Source organism: Acomys russatus, chromosome 30 (genome assembly GCF_903995435.1).
Source record: "Acomys russatus chromosome 30, mAcoRus1.1, whole genome shotgun sequence".
Taxonomy (NCBI): domain Eukaryota; kingdom Metazoa; phylum Chordata; class Mammalia; order Rodentia; family Muridae; genus Acomys; species Acomys russatus.
In genome coordinates this window covers 26,709,694-26,734,576 of record NC_067166.1, presented here as the reverse complement: position 1 = coordinate 26,734,576, position 24,883 = coordinate 26,709,694, and the positions used below count along the sequence as shown (strand labels likewise).

The 24,883-nt window shown below is 42.2% G+C and overlaps 1 protein-coding gene across 1 annotated transcript in view; it reads right to left on the bottom strand.

Moving 5' to 3' along the window:
* Atg10 (autophagy related 10) overlaps positions 1-24,883 on the bottom strand; it is a 250,450-nt gene that overhangs the window by 159,942 nt on the left and 65,625 nt on the right. The window contains exon 3 of the mRNA XM_051172593.1: positions 23,932-24,039. Within this exon, the coding sequence (XP_051028550.1) occupies positions 23,932-24,039 (108 nt within the window). The remainder of the gene's footprint in view (positions 1-23,931; positions 24,040-24,883) is intronic.

Genomic DNA, 24,883 nt, shown 5'->3' with positions numbered 1-24,883 from the left:
GCTGCATGGGGATATTGTCATAAAGAGATGTACCATAACTTAAAACTTCATTTTTTAAAAAAACATTCTTTCCAGTATAAAATTCATTCAGGATTATTTCCTGAGAAAGTACTATGAAATAAGCTATGCATCCTGAGCTGACGGAACAGGTTGTTGTTGAATAAGGGAGCTAAAAGCTAAACATACAGGTTCCACTCCACTGCTTCCCTCATCTCTGAGCAAAGTCATAACCCCCAGGTGCTGGACGACAGTGGCGATAGCCGCATGCCATCCAGAAGACTGACCAGATACCTCCTGAAAAGCAAGAAGCTAAGAAGAATGAGCAGACAGGACCAGGGCCAAGAGAAAGCATGTGCATTACAGACCTGTCTCCTTCTCCATCCACGTAGTCAGATGGCCACTTGTTTCTTCAGTAACTCCTGAATCCTGTCGACAGCCGCATGCCATTTACCCAGCACCAGCCACATGCCATCCACCCAGCACCAGCCATGTGCCATCCACCCAGCACCAGCCACATGCCATCCACCCAGCACCAGCCCTGTGCCATCCACCCAGCACCAGCCACGTGCCACCCACCCAGCACCAGCCCTGTGCCATCCACCCAGCACCAGCGTGCCACCACCCTGTAGCCCACACCTGTGCCATCCACCCAGCACCAGCCCACCATCCACCCAGCCCAGCCCGCACCCCACACCAGTGCCACCCCCCAGCCCCCCTGTGCCATCCACCCAGCACCAGCCCTGTGCCATCCACCCAGCACCAGCCACGTGCCACCCACCCAGCACCAGCCCTGTGCCATCCACCCAGCACCAGCCCTGTGCCATCCACCCAGCACCAGCCACGTGCCACCCACCCAGCACCAGCCATGTGCCATCCACCCAGCACCAGCCATGTGCCATCCACCCAGCACCAGCCACATGCCATCCACCCAGCACCAGCCCTGTGCCATCCACCCAGCACCAGCCACGTGCCACCCACCCAGCACCAGCCATGTGCCATCCACCCAGCACCAGCCCTGTGCCATCCACCCAGCACCAGCCATGTGCCATCCACCCAGCACCAGCCATGTGCCATCCACCCAGCACCAGCCATGTGCCATCCACCCAGCACCAGCCACGTGCCAACCCAGCACCAGCCATGTGCCATCCACCCAGCACCAGCCATGTGCCATCCACCCAGCACCAGCCACGTGCCATCCACCCAGCACCAGCCACGTGCCATCCACCCAGCACCAGCCATGTGCCATCCACCCAGCACCAGCCATGTGCCATCCACCCAGCACCAGCCATGTGCCACCCACCCAGCACCAGCCATGTGCCACCCACCCAGCACCAGCCACGTGCCATCCACCCAGCACCAGGCATGTGCCATCTACCCAGCACCAGCCATGTACCATCCACCCAGCACCAGCCATGTGCCATCCACCCAGCACCAGCCATGTACCATCCACCCAGCACCAGCCATATGCCATATACCCAGCACCAGGCACGTGTCATATACCCAGCACCAGGCACGTGCCATCCACCCAGCATATTTCAAACCGCTCCTGACCTCCTTCATTCTTTCCCACCACTCTCATCTCTGCTTAACTGCAATCCATTTGTACCATCTCTGATATGTAAATCTCAGTTCTCCTCAATGGTTTGCTCCTCTGAATCTCACTGTGTCCTTTTATAGGAATCCAGACTCAGTAATCTAGCAAATACAGTACCCACTTGGCTAAGATGCTCTTACAGCAGCCTACTACACCTCAGTAAAAGAAATTCACACTAATCCTTCTAAAGCCTCTGAATGCTTCTTAAACCAACAGAAGGTCAAACTCAATGTCTTTGTGCCCCACATACATGCACCATTGGTTTCCCTAGTTCCAAGTCCCTCTTGCCAACCATGGCCACCATCTGTACACACACCTCTGATAGCCATACCAAGAGTCCAAGAAGAAAGAGTATAATTTGGAGAAACACTTTTGGAAGTTGATATTTTTCTTCAAGCCTGCCTAAGGTGTTAAGTTCAAGGCCAGCCTGGTCTACAGAGTGAGGCCATCCTGGTCTACAAAGCAAGGACAGCCTGGTCTACAAAATGAGGCCAGGCAGCTAAGGCTTCACAGAGAAACCCTGTCTCAGGGAAAAAAACAAACAACACCAAACAACAACAACAAAAAGAGTGACCAAGGTGTGCAACAGGCTATGACCTAAGGGTTACTAAGGCGGCTAGGACGAGATAATTGTTACACACGACAAAACAGACAAAAGGACAGGTAAATTTATCCACTGCCAGAGTCATGTTGCCGGAGTCTAATCTTATGTTTCTGAGTCATACTGCTGTCTGGGGCTGCTAGTAATTCAGCTGCATTTACGGAATTGCCCACAATCCCCCGTTACTACCTCTGTCGTATATGTGAATCTTGATTCTGCTTCTCATTGTCAGGCACATGCATTCCCCCTCTAGATTACCCGGGTTTTCATGGGTTCGTCCTCAATACATCATAAAGACCATGACTTAAGGAAGATGCTACAGCTTTGTCATAGCATAATTCAATGGCCTTTTAGAAAGGTGAATAAAAAGAATTTATCTCTCCCAGTGTTTTGCAGACAAGAAGAGTTAATTATACAAAGAAAGGTTTTGTCAGTGTCTTAGTTAGGGTTTCTACCGCTGTAAGAAAATATCATGACCAGGGCTGGAGAGATGGCTCAGAGGTTAAGACTGCTCTTCCAGAGGTCCTGAATTCAATTCCCAGAAACCACATGGTGCCTCATAACCATTGATGATGTGATCTAATGCCCCATCCTGGCATGCAGGCAGAGCACTGTGTGTAAAATAAATAAATAAATATCAAAAAACAAAAACAAACAAACAAACAAAAAAAACCATCATGACCGAAAAGCAAGTTGGGGAGGAAAGGGTTTCTTTGGCTTACACTTCTACATTGCTGTTCACTGCTAAAGAAAGTCAGGACAGGAACTCAATGGGGCAGGATCCTCCAGGCTGGAGCTGATGCAGAGACCGTGGAGGGGTGCTGCTTACTGACTTGCTCTACCTGGTTTGCTTGTGCCTGCTTTCTTATTAAGGCTAGGACCACCAGGCCAGGAATGGCACCACCCATCATGAGCTGAGCCCTGCTACATGGATCATTAATTGAGATAATGCCTTACAGCTGGATCTCAAAGAGGCACTTCCTCAAAAGAGGCTCCTTCCTCTCTGACGACTCTAGCTTGTGTCAAGTTGACACAAACCCATCCAGTGCGGTCAATACAGCCAAATGTTATAATAGGTCAAAAAAGATGAACACTGGACTTGGTAAGTCCAAGATTACTAGTAGCAAGGGAGACTGCTTCCATTTCTTGGTTTTCATGTAAAGTAAAAGAAAGAGTTGAAGTTGGGGTTAATGGCAAACATAGGAAGGGTGTTATAGATTACTTACAAAATCTGGTAGTGATGCAACAAGGCAAGCTTGTAGAAGAGGGCTCGCACTAGAAATGAGGTTATGGCAGAAAGGCTCAGGGCTAGGACTCAGGCTTGGGTGCTGTGGCTGTAGCTAAAAGGGCCCAGATCATGGAAAATGCATTACCTTCCTTGCCATGTGACAAGAACACCTGAAAGAAACTGCCTATGGGAGGATGCTTTCACTCCGGCTCACAGTTCTACAGTGTGTCAGTGGAGCACAGTGGGGAAGGTGTGGTCCTCAGGGCCACAGGGACACACAGCAGAGGTTCCTCACACTGTGGCAGAGTAGAAGGCAGAAAAAAGGGGCTGGAGTCAGTGTAGCTAACCATGAAAAGCCTACGCTTACCATCTGTAGGTACGGTAACCTTCAAAATGGCACCTTCAAACACTCAAAACCTGAGTCCATGGGCTCCACACCCAACACAGCATGAAGAATAAAAGGTGAGGGATGCCGGGGGACAATGAGATAGAATACACAAAGCGTGGTGGGGGACATCAACTTAGTTGAAAATAAGGACTTTGTGAGCAAAGAGAAGATTTCTGAATTTGAGATAAGGCTATTTTAGTAGGTTAACTCTGCACTGAGGTATATCAGAACACAATATAAACACACTTCAAGTAGGGCAGACAAGAAGCGTTCCATAAGTAGGTACTGGGGACATGCACTGAGAAGAGTCTGTAACCATTTTAACTCTCATCCAAAGCACACACCATCACCTTCCGATTACCACTATGTGGCTTTCCCCCTCAGAACACCAGCTGTCACCTTCTGACCCACTTGTCACAAGCACATTTCCGGTCATCTGAGAGTTCTTCAACACTGCTACCAGCCTGACACCCCCTTCCCTTCTCTCTGCAGGCAAATGTCTGGAGTCTGGGTTGGGTCCGCAGGACTAAATGCACCACTCCTCAACACTGACTTCAAACACCTAATGCTTTATTTAGCAAACCATGCCTTTAAGGAAATGCTGCAGGGGCCAGGAACATTCTTGAATACCCTTCTTACCATTTATGCAATCCAAAATAATACTCTACAGAATATTTTTAAATTAATGTTTTCAATTTAACTAAGGACAAAAATTAATTTCAAGTACAATGAATGAAATCTTAAATGTAAGTATTTTAGATTCATATACACTTTCTTGTAAGATGAAATCTCATTGCAATACATTCTAAGCAATGCATCTTTCTCCCCAGTTGACACTTCTGCTGGCTTAAAAAAAAATAAATCAAAGAGGAGGAAATACTAAGCCGTGGTTTTACTTTTGTTTGCTTTAGGTTTGCTAATAAAATCAAGATATCCTCCTCAGAAATTCTCCATGAAAGGCTCAAAAATTTTGAACCGTGACACCCATTAAGTGTCCTTTCAAAAGATATAGCACAAGAAGCACATCAAACTCACTAAATAGACAGACTGTATTACTAGGGCAACTAAATCAAAACAGTGGACTGGTGCTCTCCCTTAGAAGCAACTGGCTCCTGCGTTAGACCTTCTGAGCTTAAGTACTGGACTACTCCGTGGGTTATTCGCTGCTGGGCACCAAGCTCATGGCCTGGTACACTGAGCTAAATCCCTTATCCCTTTCTCAAATTTTTGTGCACAAAAATGAGCTTAGTATTCTTTTATGTACACATGTACTGCCAGACATAACCAGCCCTCTCAACATTAGAATTATATATAAAAACCTTTCTGAGTGTTTCACTGCTTAGTTAAAGTACAGTGGCTATACCAGGTGTCTTTACAAAGGTTTTTTTTGTTTTGTTTTGTTTTTTGGTTTTTTTTTTGTTTTTTTTTTTTTTACTAGCTTGATAAATAGAAAGATAATTAGTTTTCTCTATGGATTTATTCAACATTCATCTTGATCTCGCTCAAAATATAAATTCTAAGTTTTGCCAAAGGGAACAGAATGCACAGAATTTTCAAGGTAAAAGTAGCCTTCAGAAGCTATTTAGGTTACGGAGTCTCACTAACTCAATATCTTATCTGGATTTTTCCAAGTGTACAACTCAGGTACCAAGGGCCTAGACATGAAAAAAATAAAAACCAAAAAAAAAAAAAAAAAAAAAAGGAAAAAGAAAAAATAGAAGGATGCTGACATTCCTCTGCCTCTGTCACACTGTCTGTTTCACAGCAGAGCACTAAGTGGCATTAAGACTGCTCAGCCAGGTTTCATTCAACAGATCAGAGAGTTTTGCTCCCACACCTGCACATGTGCTTTCTGATGAACTCTAGAAAGCATACACAATACTTCTGCCATACGCTAGCTAGAGAAACAGTCCGCTGCCACACATTACGTCTCCTGTAATAATTCCAATTGAATGCCCCAGTCAGGTTTTTAGAACGTTCTCTGCTTATCTTCTCTGAGCCGTCACACGGTGGCCTATGGTACACCTTAAGTGGATTGTTGGGGCTGGAGAGAGATGGCCAGTACCTAGCGGAGAGCACTTGCTGCTGTAGCAGAGGACCCAGCTTCCATCACCAGCATCCACACAGCCAGTCACAACTGTCTGTAACTCCCGCAACAGGGGCCCAGATAACCTCGTCTCACTTCCCCAGACACCAGGCACAGATGTGCTGCAAAGAATTACATGCAGACCACACACATAAAATAAAGACTTACCGTGTCTTTGACCCTTCGCAATATCTTAAGAAGAAACACAAAAGTAGGGCAGAAGTCAGCTGCATTGATAGTTATTTCCTTTGGAAACAGTCCATTCACCAAGTCTGGCATTGCCCACCTGTGCTCTCAGCACTTGGAGCAGAGCAGGACTACAGATTAAGGGACAGCCTGGGCTACACGGTCCCAGGCCAGACTGGGCTACAAAATGAGACCCTATCTCCAAAACACATAAATAAATTAGTAAAGAAACAAAGGAAGAACGTAAAAACCCATGCATCTAGAGGAACTAGGCATAGCACATGACTACAATGCTTGCTTCCATTTATTTATATCAATGGATGTTAAGCATAAAGTTTTCGATATTTCAAAGCTGCATCAATAACCGCATTTCCAAATACTAGCTTATTACTCATCGTTTATCTTTCTCTATACTCCAATCTAAAAGTAGCAGTTGCTTTACAGAGAAATTGTTAGCATTTACTGAGAACTGCGGCTCGTCATTCGTTCCATTATAAAAAAATTTAAAAAAAAAAAAAAAAAAAAAGGAAAATATCCTAACCTATGAGTCTACTTTGGACATACAAAATAGAGCTCATCCGAGAAGGCACTTAATGAGCCTGAGGGCAGGTGGCACGTCTGAAGCCAGCTTCCTCAGAGGCCCATCATTCTCTGAACGCGTTCTCGGCCACCAGGATCATCTCTCGTACAGATTCTCAGATTTCTGCTTCGGGGAATTTGTGATAGGTTGTTTTTGTTGAAGGCCTCACTCTCTAATATTCTACCTGTGCTGGTCTAAAGAACCGCAAGGCCCTAGGACAAAAATCTGGTTGGTTTTCTTCTTCTTTTTCCAGTAACATACTATTGCTACTGTTATGGCTCTGTCATTTTCATAGCTCAAAAAAAAAATGTGATCTGAAGGTGTAACCTGAGGTTTTAAGTAACAAGGATAGTAAATGAATAAATAAAATATGGCCAATGTCCATCTCCAGTCCTCTGCAAAAGAAATAGGATGTCAGTAATCAAACTTCAGGAAAACTCCAAATACAATAGCATAAAAGTTACTGATCAATTTTACTTTATGTAAATATCATGAGTATTTGAAATACAGTAATCAAAGGGCAAAACATAAGCTGTCTTTAGTTCATGAAAATGATTCAAAACTTACCGAAATAAAAAAATTAAGAGACAAAGTGCAGCCGGGCGGTAGTCGTGCACACCTTTAATCCCAGCACTCGGGAGGCAGAGGCAGGCGGATCGCTGTGAGTTCAAGGCCAGCCTGGTCTACAAAGTGAATCCAGGACAGTCAAGGCTACACAGAGAGACCCTGTCTTGGAAAACAAACAAAAAAACAAACAAAAAGTAGTGTTAACTGCAAAAGCCCAAGGAAAGCATTTCAGGTAATTCCCTTTTAAGTGGTCAGGGATAACTCCCTCCTGACTACTATCAACGTCAGTGCTCCAAGTTCAGCTCACTGCTTCCTCCTACTGAGCGGTTCAATATTAAATGTGATCGAAGTCCTATACCTGTTTCTCTGACCTCATATTTTCAGCCTTTTTTGAGCCAGCAAGTTGATTTAGAGTTCCACAGAATATTTTCAAAGTTTAGCAATTACTTTTCAGTAACACATATATATGAATTATGAACATTAGTAATGATCTTTGGGTTACCTTATGACCCAAAAGTTAATAATGAACTAAGTGTTAACAATTTCTTTCATCAAAAATAATTATTTAATTGGAATCTAGAGAGGGTGGGGACAAGCTAGGCAGGAAGAAGGATGCTTCTTTATGGAATTCTAGGTTAATTCAAACTGTAATTCTTTTTTTTTTTTTTTTTTTTTTTGAAGGAGCTTGAACACAGACGCTCTGCACGGTTCAACAATTCTTCCCCTAGAAGACATGGGTTATTACATGAAAATCTCAGTTCCAGGTGTGGGATGTCTTCCTTTGAGTTACTTACTGGTCCCCCAAACAACACAAGTCACTGTCATTGCTTTTGTAATGTGATTACATTGCCATTACTACAACTACATAGTGGGGCCTCATTGCTGAAGATACAGCACATTCTGTTGCTGGACATACAGAAATAAAGCCAGAACTAACATGAAAACTTCCCTGCTGGCTGGCTCTCACAGAGCAAGAGGTGCTGTGCAGGACACTGGGGGAAACAGGACATTGACAGCCTTGCACTGCATTGGACCCTGCATACTACAATACTGACCAGCAAGGCAAACGGTACCCACGGTGTAATTGTGGGATGGCTATTATGAGAGTAACCAATCACTTTCTGATTGGATTTGAGGCCTGCTCCACAAGAGGAAATGCATAGCTGGTACTTTAAGCCTGGCCAGAATCCAACAGCTAAGGAGGTCGCAGGCCCTAGCAAGGAACGTAGTGTTGCTTTGTCAAATAGATTTGTTGTAAAATTGTCTTCTAAATATTTGTGTTTATACCCATGGATGAGTGATGCTCCCAGCCCAGAGACGCCTCTTTCTTCAGGGGACAGTAGTTAGAGAGGACACTCAAAACTGGTCAAAGCACTAAGTACTTAGTGCAATGTACTAAGAAACTACCTGCCCTAAATGGGATATCTGTATCAACGCGCTCATTCCCAAGTCTCGGGGAATATCATGAAAGAGGGAGCAGAAAGAACGGAGAGCCAGGAGAAGGGAAGGAATGCTGTGAGATGCTGCTTTCTGGACACAGCTTGACTGCTTCACTCATGAACTCACCACAGCTATGGTTACCTGCACACAACCTGCACAAGCCAACAAGATCAGTCAACATTGATTGGACTCAGTGAGTAAGGGGAAAAAAGGACATGAAGGTATTAGAGGGATGGTTCAGGGTTCTCAGGGAGGTGGGAAAGGCAAGTGGAGTTAGATATGAATAAGATATATATTTATTTATTTCTATGAAATTCTCAATAATGTATAAAAATATTATAAAAATAAATGAGTAAAATGTTTAGGAAAGAAACCTTACCTAGTTGGAACATACACTTTATGTTCCCACTTCTACCTCAAACTATCACCTCATTTATCTAAATGAGGTTTGATAAGGGTTTTCAGTACGCCTGCATTCAACGAAGAAGACAGTTGTTAATTATTTTTTCACTATTGGCAGATGATCATCTCATTTTTACTATGAAAAGTCTTCAATCCGATATGAAAATTCATAAATTGATAATGGGAAGTATAAGCACCGATATTCATTTGTGAAAACAAATGTCACGCAAATCATGATATCCCAAGGGTCTGTTCTGATTACCGCAGCCACGCCCCTCCTTGGAGGACCACACGTCAGTGCAGGGGCTGGTGGAGGGCTGCTGGTAAGCACACGCGCTTACTTAGTCCACAACTTCAGAAATACGACAAGCGAATGGCAGCAGTGATTCTCTAAAGGCCTTGCCTACAATGACCAACTTCTAAGAATTCCTGCTTCCCAATACTAGCACAAATGATACTTCAAAGCATTCGATCTATTTTAGATATCATCTACTCCATTTTAACAATAATTTTAAATTACAGGCAGAAAATTACAGTTAAAAAGGTGGAAATCATGACTTTCGCAAAAGACTTCATTTTCCATTCTATTCATAGCAAGGGAGGGAGGGAGGGAGGGAAAGAGAGAGAGAAAGAGAGAGAGAGAGAGAGAGAGAGAGAGAGAGAGAGAGAGAGAGAGATGCCACAGTGCATAAACAAAAGATAGAGAACATCTTATAGGGCTCTGTTCTTCTCCCTCCAGGTACATTCTGAAGAGGGAACTCAAGTTGTTCGTTTTGGCCACAGGCACAATGACCTGCTGCTGAGTCATCTTGCCAGCTCCACTTTGATTTTTAAAGTGCACTATCGATAATGTCACAGGCAGACAAACCTAAAACTAAGTATTTTTCTACAATCAAGACTGGTGGTCCATGATAGAACAGAAAAATAAACTGGTTTCATATATTATACAAAGCAGATCTTTAAAAAAACTCAGCTATTAGCACAGGTATCTTTTTGTACATATTAAAATAGAAAATTGAATATAAGGCAAGAGAGGTGTTCACAGCTGTAATCCCAGCACTTGGGAAGCTAAGGAGGCCAGGCTAGAACTCACAGCGAGCTGAAAGCCACCTGGAACTACAGAGTCAGACCCAGCCTAGAAACAAAGTGTGATTCACGCATAAACTATTTGTTGCCCATTAAGTTCTGAATGAAACTTAGAAGTCCTAGCTCGGGCTTTTCTACACAATTCAAAATCCTTCCTGAACTGTTTGAAGCAAGGAATTGAAAACTGATCATCTAAGGAACACTTGAGTTTCAGGAAATGTTTTCTCCAACCATGTGCACTTTAGTCCACATCTCTGCCATCTTTTGAAAATAAAAAGCTGGAGTGGTGTGCCGTCTACCCTCTTCACCTGCACACGGTTCTCAACACTTCTGGTGAGCTGGTTTCAGTAAGTCACTGGGCGGGCAGCTGCTGTAATCTCTGGGCAGTTCAGTGTGTCACTCCTGTTCCGGGGCTGGGGGTCGTGACTGCAGGGAAAGGCCTCCACTAGGAACTAAGAAGTTCCTGGCAGTGCGTGCTCTTCAGTTCCTCTGTGGGTCAGGCTAAACGCAGATTGGTCTAGAACAGCTGTCAGACTCTGAAACTTGTCTTACCCTCATAACAAAGTAAACTGACTCTCCTTTCCGCATGAAAGGATATCTGAGAACAACTAAGCTCTGATAGTTTTCTGGTCAACTGTCACATCCCCAAGACTGCAAAGCCTTCCCCAGCTCCAGCACACCCACAGCTGCGGCATGCTCCCTGTCAGACGAACTCTGGAATTTATTTCCTACTCCATGACTGATGACTAACTATACGGTTTATACTCATTCCCAGTGTCGCCCGCATGTAATAATGTAATGTAATAATGTAATGCTTTACTTGAGCTAGAGCAGTGGTTCTCAAACATTGTGATAGCAGGAGTTATTTACACTGTTTGAAAACCCACTGAGGATACCAATTACTTTTTGGTGAAATATTTCATTTATGGTACTTGCTATGTTAAAAATTAAATTCCAAATGAGAATAGTCACTTAATTTAAATATAATTATTAACATATTTCTACGAAAACATACTTTCCAAAACAAAGAAAAGCACTACTAAGAAAGGTGGCTTTGTTTTACATCTTAACAATTCTTTTAAGGCTTTGAGGTAATAAAGACAACTGGATTCTTCAACCTACTTTAATTATTTTATTAATTAAATTTTTTATTCAACAAGTTCACACATGTACATAATGCATACTGACCACCCTCAGCTCCCACATTCTCCCATGTTGCGGTTAGTTTAAAAGTAAGGCCTAATAAATATTTATTATTAGGCTAATTGTTATTACAGCGGTATTTTCTAACTCACTATCAATTAATAAAAACACAGACACCTGTTATATTTTAAAACAGCTTGCTTCACCTGGGGCAGAGCAGATATTAATCCCCTAAACTACCTCCTATATCTCCCTGCCCCAATCCCATGCCGTCTGCTTCTAATACTTTCTACTGAGCTACCACCCATCTGTAATCCCAAATACTTGTTACTGTTCCTCATCTGGGCCAAACCCTCCATTCACACTGGCCATGTGATTCTTCCTTCACCTAACCCATGGAGGCCTCCTTCCTTCTCTTTCTTCCCTCTCCTCTCTTTCCCAAGCTGGTCTCTCCGACAACTTCCTTTTCCAAGATCCTCTCTGTCCTAAAAGCCTGTGAAAATTAGCTATGCCTATCCCATTCGCCCAGCCCAGATGTGTTGGCTTTTTATTAGTCAAAGAGGAATAAGTTTTTAGGCAAGGTTACAAACATTTTGGGGTATGTGAGTTTGCTCATTTGGGCAGCAACCAGACTGACCCTCAACAATTTTCCTTTTCTGTTTAAATAAAAAAGCCATTTAAAAATAATATACAGTAAGAACAATTATGAAACAATTATAAAAACCAATAGGTAAGACTTACATATACAATGTCTAATCAAAAGGTATTTGGCAACCATGAAGAAAATATTATTTATCTTATCTTGTTGAATCTAAAATTCTGACCCTTAATCAATCTCTATCATATCTCATCTCTGTCAAGCTAAAAACATCTAGACCTAAGAACATCCTAACTCCTAAGCAACTAAGCTTAATTGTAAAACTATAACTCTCTGGTCTTCAGCCCTACCAGAGACTTGAGAAGGAATATAATTAATTACCTGAGTAAACAGAAAGTGTAGGTTAGCAGCTTCCAAAATGAAAAAAATGATAGAGACAGTATGCTGCCTGAGCAGCCATCCAAAACTCTCTATCACGTTGGAGCATCATCTTCAGCCTTCTGGCGCAGAATAACCGACAGACATATTTGTGGAACAGTAACTATTGAGGACTTGCTTACCCTGTCTTCGCAGAATTTGGCCATCAATTCTGCCTGCATCTAAGCTTTCCCATTTTAGACAGAATTGTGTCTGTAGTAGAAACAAGGACATTTCTTTGCTCAGGTGGCTTGCTTGCCACATTTGAAGCCATCTTCATATGGAGATTCTTTGATGCTTATCATCTTCTTTAAGGTAGGCTGGGTATTGCCAGGAGTTAACCTGACTTATTGTCAAAGAATCTTTAAATTAATAAAAACATCTTTTAATGCCATTTTCTGTAGGTCTTGAAGTTTTTGAAGGCATTCTCTAATAATTTTATATAATCTATCGAGCTATAGGATCCTATCTATCTTTTAAACCTAAGATGTATATTCCTGTGATAAAAATAAACTAATCTCCCCCTCTCTCTCTATCTCCCTCTCTCTCTCTCTCTCTCTCTCTCTCTCTCTCTCTCTCTCTCTCTCTCTCTCTCACACACACACACACACACACACACACACACACACAAACATGTGCCACCTATGTGTTGCTCAATATATCCGAATTTCTAATTAGTTTTCTAGCATTTTTAATATTCCCTTAACTATCTTGAGCTTGTAGACAACTAAAACTACTGCTTTCTAAAAACCTATCCTTTTCATGCAAATGCAAGTCTTACACATAGGTCACTCTCCCTAGGTATCCATAGGGGTCAGTTTCAAGTGCACCCATAGATACCACAATCTGCTGATACTCAAGTGCCTGGCGTAAGATGATGCAGTATTGTGCATACAACCTGCTTATATCCTCCCAAACATTTCATCTCTCTACTTCTTGCAATATCTAATATAGCACAAGTGTTATAGAAATTGCTAGTATATGTGTTATTTAGGGAATGACAACAAGAAAATAGTCTGTATATGTTTCTATACAGACGCAGTTTTCTTTTTCAAATATTTATGTTTCTCTGATGTGGAATTTGCAGATGTAGCAGTCAAACCATTTCCCCTTAGGTTTCATTGTATTGGCTCCATGTCACTCCTTAGTAGCGATACTGTTGGTACCTGGTCTAGGTCCTCTTCCGGGCTGGAGCACCTGCCTATACTCAGGTGCTGTGCTGGTGGCTGACAGCACCTGGTGTAGCCCCCTCTGGAGAGTCCCTCAGTAAAGTACCTAGCTGGAGGTTTAGCTAACAAAACTGACGACCAAAGGGCAGCCCAGTGACACACAGTGAGCCTAATCCTCTGATATGATTTGAAATGACGAGCTGAGACCAGATAGCTTCTCTAGTTTCTTTTCCACAGCTGTTGTTCCTTGCTCTGCCCTGCTTCCCCTGCTCCTTTTCTCGTATCCAGCACCGATCACTTGAAGGGAAATCCTTGTCTTAAGCTTTGTGTCTGGTCAGCCCAACCTATGACCTTTCATCCCATCAAGACCATCAAGATGCTGACTCTGGCCTGTCATATGAGCTAACCGTCCACGTAGTATTTCAGCTCTACTAAGATATACAGGAGAAGTGTGGTCGTTCTCACAGTGTGGTCCCGGCCCCCTCTGGGGGCTTATTAGAACTGCAAATTCATAGGCCCCCAACTGACACACTAGATCAAAATTTGTAGGAGTGGGATCTGAAATTAGTTTGAACAAATTGTTACACAAGGATTTGTTTTCAACAAGCCCCCAAGTGATTCTGTGTGCACCAAAATAGTATCCATTGCTTTTACAGTGGTTAAGAGCATGAGTTCTGAAGTCAAGCTTAATCATGCCTTGCCTTTGTGCCCAGAAGGTTCTTAAGCACTGTGTCCATCTCCTTATGTGTGCAGTGACAGTAATAAAGGTATGCGTATCATAAGATAAAAGGAAGTCATGTACTCAAATCACTCAGAGCAGTGCCAGCGGTTTGAAGTTAACTCCTGTCTTCCTTATTAACATCACTGTGTTTTCATCCATTTTACTACCATTCTGTTTAAATCCACCATTACTATTGTCTGCCACACGGTTTTGGTGAAGATTTTAAAGAAAATATAGAACTAATACCAGAAATTGTCACATAATAGAAAAACCAATAAATGGTCACTGCAAGTATTTCTCCATGTGGATTAAACTCTTAGTGCACAGACATTAACACTAACACAAATATGTGCTAAATAGAATTTGTTAGAGTCACTGATGGAAATACTGATTGGGGCTAACACCACAGAAATTCTTCCTTTTGGCTCAAAATCCACCCATCCATGTATGCACATTCCTTTGGCATGGCTGTTCACCTATCCACAGGCACAACTAGCTACGAACAGCGGAAAATACAATTATTTTAGCCATCTGAGTGTCACAGCTCTAGGGTAAAAACAGCGTGTGCTGCTTAACTCCATGTTTCCAGTGCTGCAGACCACAGGCCGTAGGCACCTTTTGATGGCTGATGGTTTAAAATGTTGTCTTATACACTTGTTTAAGGATCATTAATCATCATAATCTTCATGACTGACAGATCCTATTCTAAAAGCATAGTTATAACTAAGTTTGGTAATTTTCACAAACTAAGATTATACACCCCTCAAGTTCTTCTATCGTGAGCTCTTCTATCAAGCCTCATCATAACATTTGCTTAAATACTGAAATGTAAAAATTGTTAAATATGAACAGTCCACTGCAATTTAAGGGAACCAATATATTCCCCGTCTAATTATCATCTACCCTAAGTATATATTTAAATTGTCATAATATTTTCTACTCCATCACAAATGTAAGCATGCTAATAAGATAAAATATTAAGTCTGAATTATCTAAAAATAAAAACTAGCAAATTGTACATCATCATAGCCATAATCATACTCCTGAATAAATGGAAATTGTGCATAAATCTTGATGAAGAAAGAAAAGAAGTTATACAAAAAAACAAATACAATGAACTCTATTGCTAACAAGAAAAGCAAGGCAGTACTTGCACAGTTCTTAGGAGTCTTGAGATGTCCTAAATACCCTACTGTGACTTTTGGGTTCCAGTCATATTCAGTTGTCTCTCAGCAATTCTATGAGCTAGTGTGGCTAACTGTGGCCAAGGGGATGGTCTCCCCAGACCAAGAGGCTATTCCCAACCTTTGAAAGCACAAGCAGCACAGAAAAAAAATGCTACACATTCTCATTTTTATTTTCCCCATTCTCTTATTGCTTGTTACTGTGTGACCAGGAAATTCTTTCTTGGTGTATTTTATCCAACAAAAGAACAAACACATAAAGTGAGAAACCAAGGTTTACATGAAGTCACACTGCTAGGACATGTCTAAAAACTACAAAACACAACTTCCAATCTATGTTAACTGTTATGACCTACATTAAGCAATCTAATTTACCATGAGTTACCAAAAAATTCAAAATACAACATTAGTGATCCCACACCTCGGTAGAAGCCTCCTACCCCACCAGAGGCCAAACAGAGTCCTGAACCACTGACAAACCCCCCTCCCGCCCCATGCCCACACCTGCCCATCATGACCAGAACTACCCATCCTCTGCTCATCACTATATCCCAGCACAAACCACTGGTCTTAACTCCATCAGAGGCCAAGCAAGCTCATGAAAACCAGGTAAGCCACCCACCCTACACCAGTACTCCACAAATTATTCCACAAAATAGAAACAGAAGGTACATTGCCAAATTCATTGTATGAGACAACAGTCACTATAATACCCAAAACCACCCAAAGACTCAACCAAGGAAGAGAATTACAGATCAATTGCCCTCATGAACATTGATGCAAAAATACTTAATAAAATACTTGTAAACAAACTCTAAGAACACATAAAAAGATCATCCACCATGATCAAGTAGGCTTCATCCCAGAGATGCAGGGATGGTTCAATCCATCAATGTAATGCACCAAATAAAAAAAGTGAAAGAAAAAAACCACATGATCTTCTCATTACATGTTAATAAAATCTAACATCCCTTCATGATAAAAGTCTTGGAGAGATCAGAAATACAAGGTACATACCTAAACATAATAAAGGCAATTTACAACAAGCCAAGAACCAACTCAAATTAGAGAGAAACTTAAAGCAATTTCACTAAAGTCAGGGACAAGACAAGGCTGCCCACTCTCTGTATCTATTCAATATAATACTTGAAGTCCTAGATAGAGCAATAAGACAACTAAAGGAAATCAAGGGGATACAAATTGGAAAGGAAGAAGTCAAGTTCTCCCATGCCCATGGATTGGTAGGATCAACATAATAAAAATGACCATTTTACAAAAGAAGCAAACTACAGATTTGATACAATCCCTATCAAAATTCCAACACAATATTTTACAGACCTGGAAAGAACACTATTCAACCTCATATGGAAAAACAAAAAAATCCAGAATAGGTAGCACAGTCCTATACAATAAAAGAATATCCAGAGGTCTCACCATTCCTGATTTCAAGCTACACCATACAGAGCAATAGTAATAAAGCCCAAATGGTATCGAGATAAAACAGACAGGTTGGTCAATGGAATCAAATCAAAGGACCAGAAGTAAACCCACACAACAATGAATGCTTTATTTTTGACAAAGAAGCCAAAAAACATACAATGGAAAAAAGAAAACATTTTCAACAAATGGTGCTAGTCTAACTGGATGCTGCATGCAGATGAATACAAAAAGATGCCTGTCTATCATCACAAAACTCAAGTCCAAGTGGATCAAAGACCTCAACATAAAACCAGAAACACTAAATCTGATAGAAGAAGAAGAAGTAGAAAATAGCCTTGAACTCATTGGCACAGGAGACAATTTTCTGAACAGAACACAATAGCTCAGGCAAAAATCAACAATTAATAAATGGGATTTCATGAAACTGAAAAGCTTCTGCAAGGCAAAGGACACAGTCATTAGGACAAAAAGGCAACCCATAGAATAGGAAAACATCTCCATCAACCCTACATCTGACAGAGGGCTAAACTCCTAAATATATAAGAAACTAGAGATAAACAAACTAAATTACCCAATTAAAAATTGGGTACTGATCTAAACAAAGACTTCTCAACAGAGAAATCTCAAATGGCTGAGAAATACTTAAAGAAATGTTCCTTCTTGAGCCCTCCTTGTTATTTAGTTTCTCTGAGTCTGTGCACTATAACATGGTTATATATCAAAATGACTCTGAGATTCCATCATACACCCATCAGAACAGCTAAGACCAAAACCACACGTGACAGCTCATGCTGAGGAGGATGTGGAACAAGTCCAACATTCCTCCATTGCTGGTGGGAGTACAAACTTTTACAGTCATTTTGGAAATCAATATGGTATTTTCTCAGAAAACTGAAACTCAATCTACCTTAAGAAGCAGCCATTCTACTCCTGGGCATATACTCAAAGGGCATTCCACCATACTACAAGGACACTTGCTTAACTAAGGACACTTATTCAACTTTATTTGTAATAGCCAGAAACTGGAAACAACCTAGATGTCCCTCAACTGAAGAATAGAGAATGAAAATGTAGTACATGGACTTCATGGAGTATTACACAGCTGTTAAAAATAATGACATCATGAAATTTGTAGTCAAATTGATTGAACTAGAAAAGACCATCCTGAGTGAGGTAGCCCAGACTCAAAAGGACAAATATAATTTGTACTCACTTATAAGTGAATATTAGCCATAAAGTATATAACCATGTTATAATGCACAGACTCAGAGAAACTAAATAACAAGGAGGGCTCAAGAAGGAGCATATGAATCTCACTGAGAAGGAGAAATAGAATAGATATGGCAGATGGACCAGGGTGGAAGGGCTGGGGGTGGACAGGAATATGGAGGGGGCATGAGGATAGGAACAGGAGGGATCACGCAGAGGGGCAGAGGGAGGATGGAGGGAGAGATAGTACTAGGAGAGACAACTTGAATCCTGGTGTGTGTGTGTGTGTGTGTGTGTGTGTGTGTGTGTGTGTGTGTGTGTGTGATCACTTGGACGAGCTAGAACTCTAGTACAACAGAACCTACCAGGAATCTATAAAGGTGACTCTAGCTATGGCTCCTAGCAGTAGGGGATATAGAGCCTAAACCATCATTTCCTATAACCAAGCAAGGTTTCCAGTGGTAGAGGAATTGGGACACCAACCCAGACACAAATCCATAATTTGTCCTACCTCTAAGATGTGCTCGGGTAAAGGTAGCCCAGAAATTGTAGACGTGGCCAACCAATGGCTGGACAAGCTTGAGACCCATGCTATGAGAGACAGCCTACCCTAGATACTGGCTAGAGGGCCAGGAACTAGAGGTTGGATAGCCCAGAGACCTAGGCTAATGATATTCTGCTATACTCTTAGATTGTTATCAGAGAGGCTTCACCCAGCAACTGATGAAAAAACAAATGCAGAGATATTAGATGGAGTTTGAGAAATTCTGTAGAAGAGGAGGAGAAAGGGCTGTAGGAGACAGAGGTCAAGGACACCACAAGAAAATGCACAGAATCAACTAACCTGGGTCCATAGCGCCTCACAGAGACTGAACTGCCAACCAGGAAGCCTGCATGGGATTGAATTAGGTCCTCTGCACATATGTCACAGTTGTGTAGCTTAGTCTTCATGTGGGACTCTGAACATTAGGGGCAGGGTCTGTGTCTGACTCTGTTGCCTGTCTTTGGGACCCTTTCATCCTACTGGGCTGCCTCATGCAGCCTTAATATGAGGGCAGGTATCTAGTCTTATTGCAACTTGATATGCCATGTTTAGCTAATGTCCCTGGGAGGAGGAGTGTATGGGGGTGTGGTGATGGGAGGAGAGAAGGGAGGAGTGTATGGGGGCGTGGTGATGGGAGGAGAGAAGGGAGGAGGAGTGTATGGGGGCGTGGTGATGGGAGAAGAGAAGAGAGGAGGAGTGTATGGGGGCGTGGTGATGGGAGGAGAGAAGGGAGGGGAAACTTCAGTAGAGATATAATATGAGAGAAGACTTTTAATTTTATTAATTTATTCAGATGACCTCTCAGTTGTTATCCCATCACTTGTATCTTCCCTCCCTCCCTCCCGCTTTCACCCTATTCCCCTCCCCTAGGTCTACGACTGAGAGCAATCTCCTCCCCCACTATATGGTCATAGGCTATCAAGTCTCATCTTGGTAGCCTGCTTATTCTTTCTCTGAGTGCCACCAGGCCTCCTCACCAAGGAGAGGTGGTCAAATATGGGGCACCAGAATTCATGTCAAAGTCTTAAAAAACATTTTTTAGAATATTTCTCTGGTGACATTGGATATATTGGCTATTAGATATACGCCATGGCTGTTTGATATCTATGGGAGGACTGCTCTTTTCTAAAGAGACATGGAGGAGGAGTGGATGGTGGGAGGGAAAGAGAGGAAGTGGGGAAAGGGACTGGAAGGAGAGGAAAGAGGGTAAACTATAGTCAGGATATATAGATTAGGTGAGGATGTGGAGAGAGAGGAACACTCCTTCATTGCTGGTGGGAATGCAAACTAGTACAGCCACTTTGGAAATCTATCTGGTGGTATCTCAGAAAACTGGGAATAAGGCTTCCTCAAGACCCAGCTATTCCACTCCTTGGAATATACCCAGAAGACACTCCAGCACACAACAAGAACATATGCTCAACCATGTTCATAGCGGCCTTATTCATAATAGCCAGAACATGGAAACAGCCTAAGTGTCCCTCAGTTGAAGAATGGATAAAGAAACTGTGGTACATTTACACTATGGAATACTACTCAGCTATTAAAAACAAGGAATTCCCAAAATTTGTGGACAAATGGATTGAACTAGAAATGATCATGAGTGAGTTAACCCAGAAGCAGAAAGAATCAAATGGTATATACTCACTTATATCTGGACACTAGCCCAAGGGGCATGTCCCATGGACGTCTTCACTTACCAGCAAAGTGGGACAGAGGGGAAGACATCCTATTGAGACTTTAGGTGAGAGAAGCATGGGAGAATGGGGAAATAGAAGGATCCAGAGGGTCCTAGAAACCTACAAGAAGAGCATTATGATGGGCGGATCTGGGCCCAGGGGTCCTGCTCAAACTATGGCACCAGCCAAGGACAATACGTGCAGTAAACTTCGAACCCCTACCCATATCTAGCAAATGGACAGGACATTCTCCACAATTGAGTGGAGAGTGTGGTCTGACTTTCACACGAACTCTGGTGCCCCATATTGGACCACGTCCCCTGGATGGGGAGGCAGGCTACCAAGAAGAGACCTGATACCCTATGAGCATATAGAGGGGGAGTAGGTCCCCCTCAGTCACAGTCATAGGGGAAGGGAGTAAGGAGAAAATGGGAGGGAGGGAGGAATGGGAGGATACAAGTGATGGGATTACAATTGAGATATAATATGAATAAATTAATAAAATATATTTTTAAAAAAGAGACTTGACACCCTATGAACATATACAGGGGGAGGAGGTCCCCCTCAGTCACAGTCATAGGGGAGGGGAGTAAGGGGAAAGTAGGAGGGAGGGAGGAATAGGAGGGTACAAGGGATGGGATAACAATTGAGATGTAATATGAATAAATTAATAAAATATATAAAAATAAAAAGTAAAAAGCCAAAAAAAGATAGATAGATAGATAGATTTCAAGGATGGACTTGGGGTGGGTGGGGATGGGAACAGGAGGGATCAGATAGGGTATAGAGGGAGAGAATACTGGGAGATATGACAAAAATTGGGGCATTTCAAGAGTGAAGAAGAAACCTAGTGCAATGCGAACTCCATGAAATCTAGAAAGGCGACACTAGGGAAAACTCCTAGTAATGGGACACACAGGGTCCCTCAACTTGCTGTGTAGCTGAAGAGGCCCATGAACTCCTAATCTTTCTGTCCCCCTCTCTGGTTACAGGCATACCCTACCACAGCCAGCTGAGAATCTTCCTATTCCTCTTCCAGCTGAAGACTCGCAAAGAAACCAAGAGACCCAGTAACTTACAGGGCTTTATGTCTCAGTAAACTTTAAAAGCAGTCTCTCTTATTTAGGTATCAGAAAATGGGGCGCACACAAGAAAGTTTCATAGCTTACATAGACAGACGCTGACTCCAAATGGAACTGTTGGATCAAACAAACAAATTAAAAAACCCCAGAACTTCAAAGTGATATGAAGGAAGAATTATGGGTTTCGCTCTTTGAAGAAATAAAAATAATAATATTTAAAATAATGGCCAACAGCTAATTCAAAGGACAATAAATGTGCTTGGATTAAGTTGATTAGGCTATAACAATTTTCCGCTTTTTGTTTAACATTTAATTCTTGTCACCTAGAATACCTTCTTAGTTGCGCCCATTGTTCATGTACCTGAATTAGGCAATCCATTATTGTTGCACATTGCAGTTGTTTGTTTGTTTCCTATCGTAAATGACAGTGTGATACACACACTTCCTGATAAAATTCTGCATATATTACTGGCTATTTTATAAGGACCGCTCTGGGGAAAGTGTTAAGTCAAAACCAGCATGTTTACTAAACAGAAGGATGGGGACAGGAACACAATGAAGCAAGCGCAGCAAAGGGCCGATAGATGACAGAGCACAGTGTAAGGGCAGGGCTGCCCAGTGGAGCTGCTCCAGCTCCTCCAGTTCCTCTAGCTGCTCCAGCTTCCCGAAGTGTTGAAAGGCACCGGGGAATGATGGAGATGGAAAGTGACGGGGAAACTGGTAGGAGGTAAATTCCTCTACGCGGTATAGATTACGCATACCATGTGTGTAACTCTTAAACATTGTCCAGTTACAACATCAGAGGGTCAGTTCTCTCATACTCTCATAGCAGTTTTAGTGCTTTTAAAATGTTTACATGACTTAAGACAAAATGTAGTGATTTGCCTTTTTAACCATTTCTGTTCACATTCTAAGCTAACATAAAATGAATTGAAAATGTTTCCTAATTTGTTTGGCCTTGGGTTTGGTGTTGGCTATTGAGCCATGAAGCAGTAATGAAGACTTGAGCTCCCTCTGTGCAGCACGTAGTCCTACTAAGTGCAAAATCTTTAAGAATGGCTTGTGTCCAAACATGATTGGAGCAAGCTACTCCCAGAGCAGCTGCATACACAGGCAGAAGAGGGTAGCGAAGGCCTGATTACCAAATTGACCTGCTTTAACCAAGTCTTCCTGCACACAAAAAGGAGCATCTCCACTTGGCTCAAATGTCTCGGTGGGGAAAGTGCTTTCCATAAGGCCTGAGCCCAGACCACAAGCTTGTAAAAGATGAGTGTGGTCCCTGTATTCCTAGCACCAGGGACATGAGAAGAGGAGAGCCTGGATCATTAGGTGAGCTCCAGGTGAAGTGAGAGAGACCCTATATGAGCAAAAGAGAAAAACACCTACATGGACCTAGCATCCATATACGGTCAGGTACACATGTATCCTCATACTTTATAGACACAGGCACATAGAGGCAGGAACATGCACACACAGAAAGAGAAGCATGCATACACACAGAGAGAGAGACGGACAGACAGACAGACAGACAGGAACACGCACACACAGACAGGGAGGATGTGCACACATGCATGCGGAGAACACATACATGCATATAGAAGAACATATACACAAAAAGCATCTCCTCCCTTTTTCCTAAGCTGCTCAGAGTTTAAACATCTGTGATTTCTTCCTTTGTGCTGCAGTAACTTGTCCCCATCAACCATTTCCCTCTGTTACAATTCCAGTGCTTCCTGCAGTGAGAGCATATAACTACGGTGTAGCCATCAATGGAATGCCATGGAGCTATCAAAGGGAACTATGGATTCAGCATTTACGGAAATGTAAGGATTCCCATAATATTCTTCCTTGGTATCAAACACATGTATAGGAGAAACCTAAAGAAAATAAGTAGTATTATCCAAAATATTAATAGTGGTTCCCTATCTAAAGGTACATAGGGAATTCTGTTACTTTTATATATTGTTCATTTTTCAGAATGGATATCTCCAATTTTTCTTAAGAATAAGAAACATATAAGGCTATTTGCATTTTGATAAATAATAAAACTATTCCAGAAAGCCATTAAGAACACAGCACTTTAATAACATTTAATTTTATAAATTTCTCAAGGTAAAATATCCTAAAGAATGAGACCCAGATCCCAGATTCTACAAATTTCCAAATGGCTAGGACAAGAGTCAAAGCAGACTGGGCACTGAGATGGGTCTGTATGGGCTGAGGTAGCACCAGATCAAAATCAAGACAACAGAACGTACTGTGTGTCTTCAGACCCTAGAACCGGTGTGAAGGGTCAATGAGCTGAAAGGATTCACAGTGGCACCACAGCTCCTGTTTTAACTGCTGTAAAGAAAATAACCTCTCAAAATGAAGTTCGTATATCCACCCACAATGGTTCCAGGATCCAAGAGCTACTACGTTTTTAAAATATAGAAGGATACAAGGGATGGGATAGCGATTGAGATGTAATATGAATAAATTAATAAAACATTAAAAAAATATAGGCATACGTAAAACAGACTGGAAGTTGTAGTTTATATACTTCACGGAGACTGAACAGGAGACCACAGCACATGAAACTACTCACCTCTGTGGGAAGACATGTGTGTACACTGGCAGATGTTTCCAGATGTGATGTCGCAGTCCCGTTTTTTATTTGAAACTGTGTTTTGCACATGTAGCCATCAGAACATTCCTGTGTCCCATCAAGAAAGAATACAGTAAAAAAATGCCAATTAATTCAAGAACTCATCACTTGAAGAACTAATGTTTCACTTGAGTTCTGAGCCATATAAGGAGAAACTGGGCACATTAAACAAGAGACTATGGATGAAAAGACTACCTCGATGTATGCTGTGATGGATACAAGCCGTACTTCCCTAGCTTTCTTGCTTACTCATGTTCCCCTTCCGAATTACTCTCGTCTACTCTTTGAGTCAAAGTCCTTTTCCACAGACCTGCTCCTCAGAGGGCTGAAAACGACCACACGTTTTCCACATGTATATTACAAGAACAGGTTCTCGACCACTCACTGGTATGTTTCTTCTTTTGAAAGTATTTTATGTCTGTGTGTGCATGTCTGGGGATATGCGTCTCTGCAGGTGTTCGTACACCTGTGTGTGAGTGGCCACAGAGGCCAGAAGGCCATGCTGGGTGCCTTGGAGCTGGAGCAACTCATGTTTCTGAGCTGTCTGGTGTAGGTTGGGATCCAAAGCCCAGTGCTCATGATTTAGTGGCAAGTGCTCTTAACCACTGAGCCATCTCTCTAGCCCCACTAATTGTTTTCTTTCCTGCTTTCTTGTACTTGTTCTTAAACATAGCCATGTATAGTGTTCACCTAATGAAACTAAGTTCCATTTTAAGGCAAAACTTGCTTTATGGAAGAATATAGTGTCTCTCTATGAAGAACAGTTTGCGTGCCAAGGAAGATACTGTCTCCCAGCACTCACACCTTAACAGAATCTAAATAATAATTAAGGAGGAAGAGGTGGCTTATTCTTTTTATAAAAAGAGGGACATTCGGAGACAGAAACAGAGCA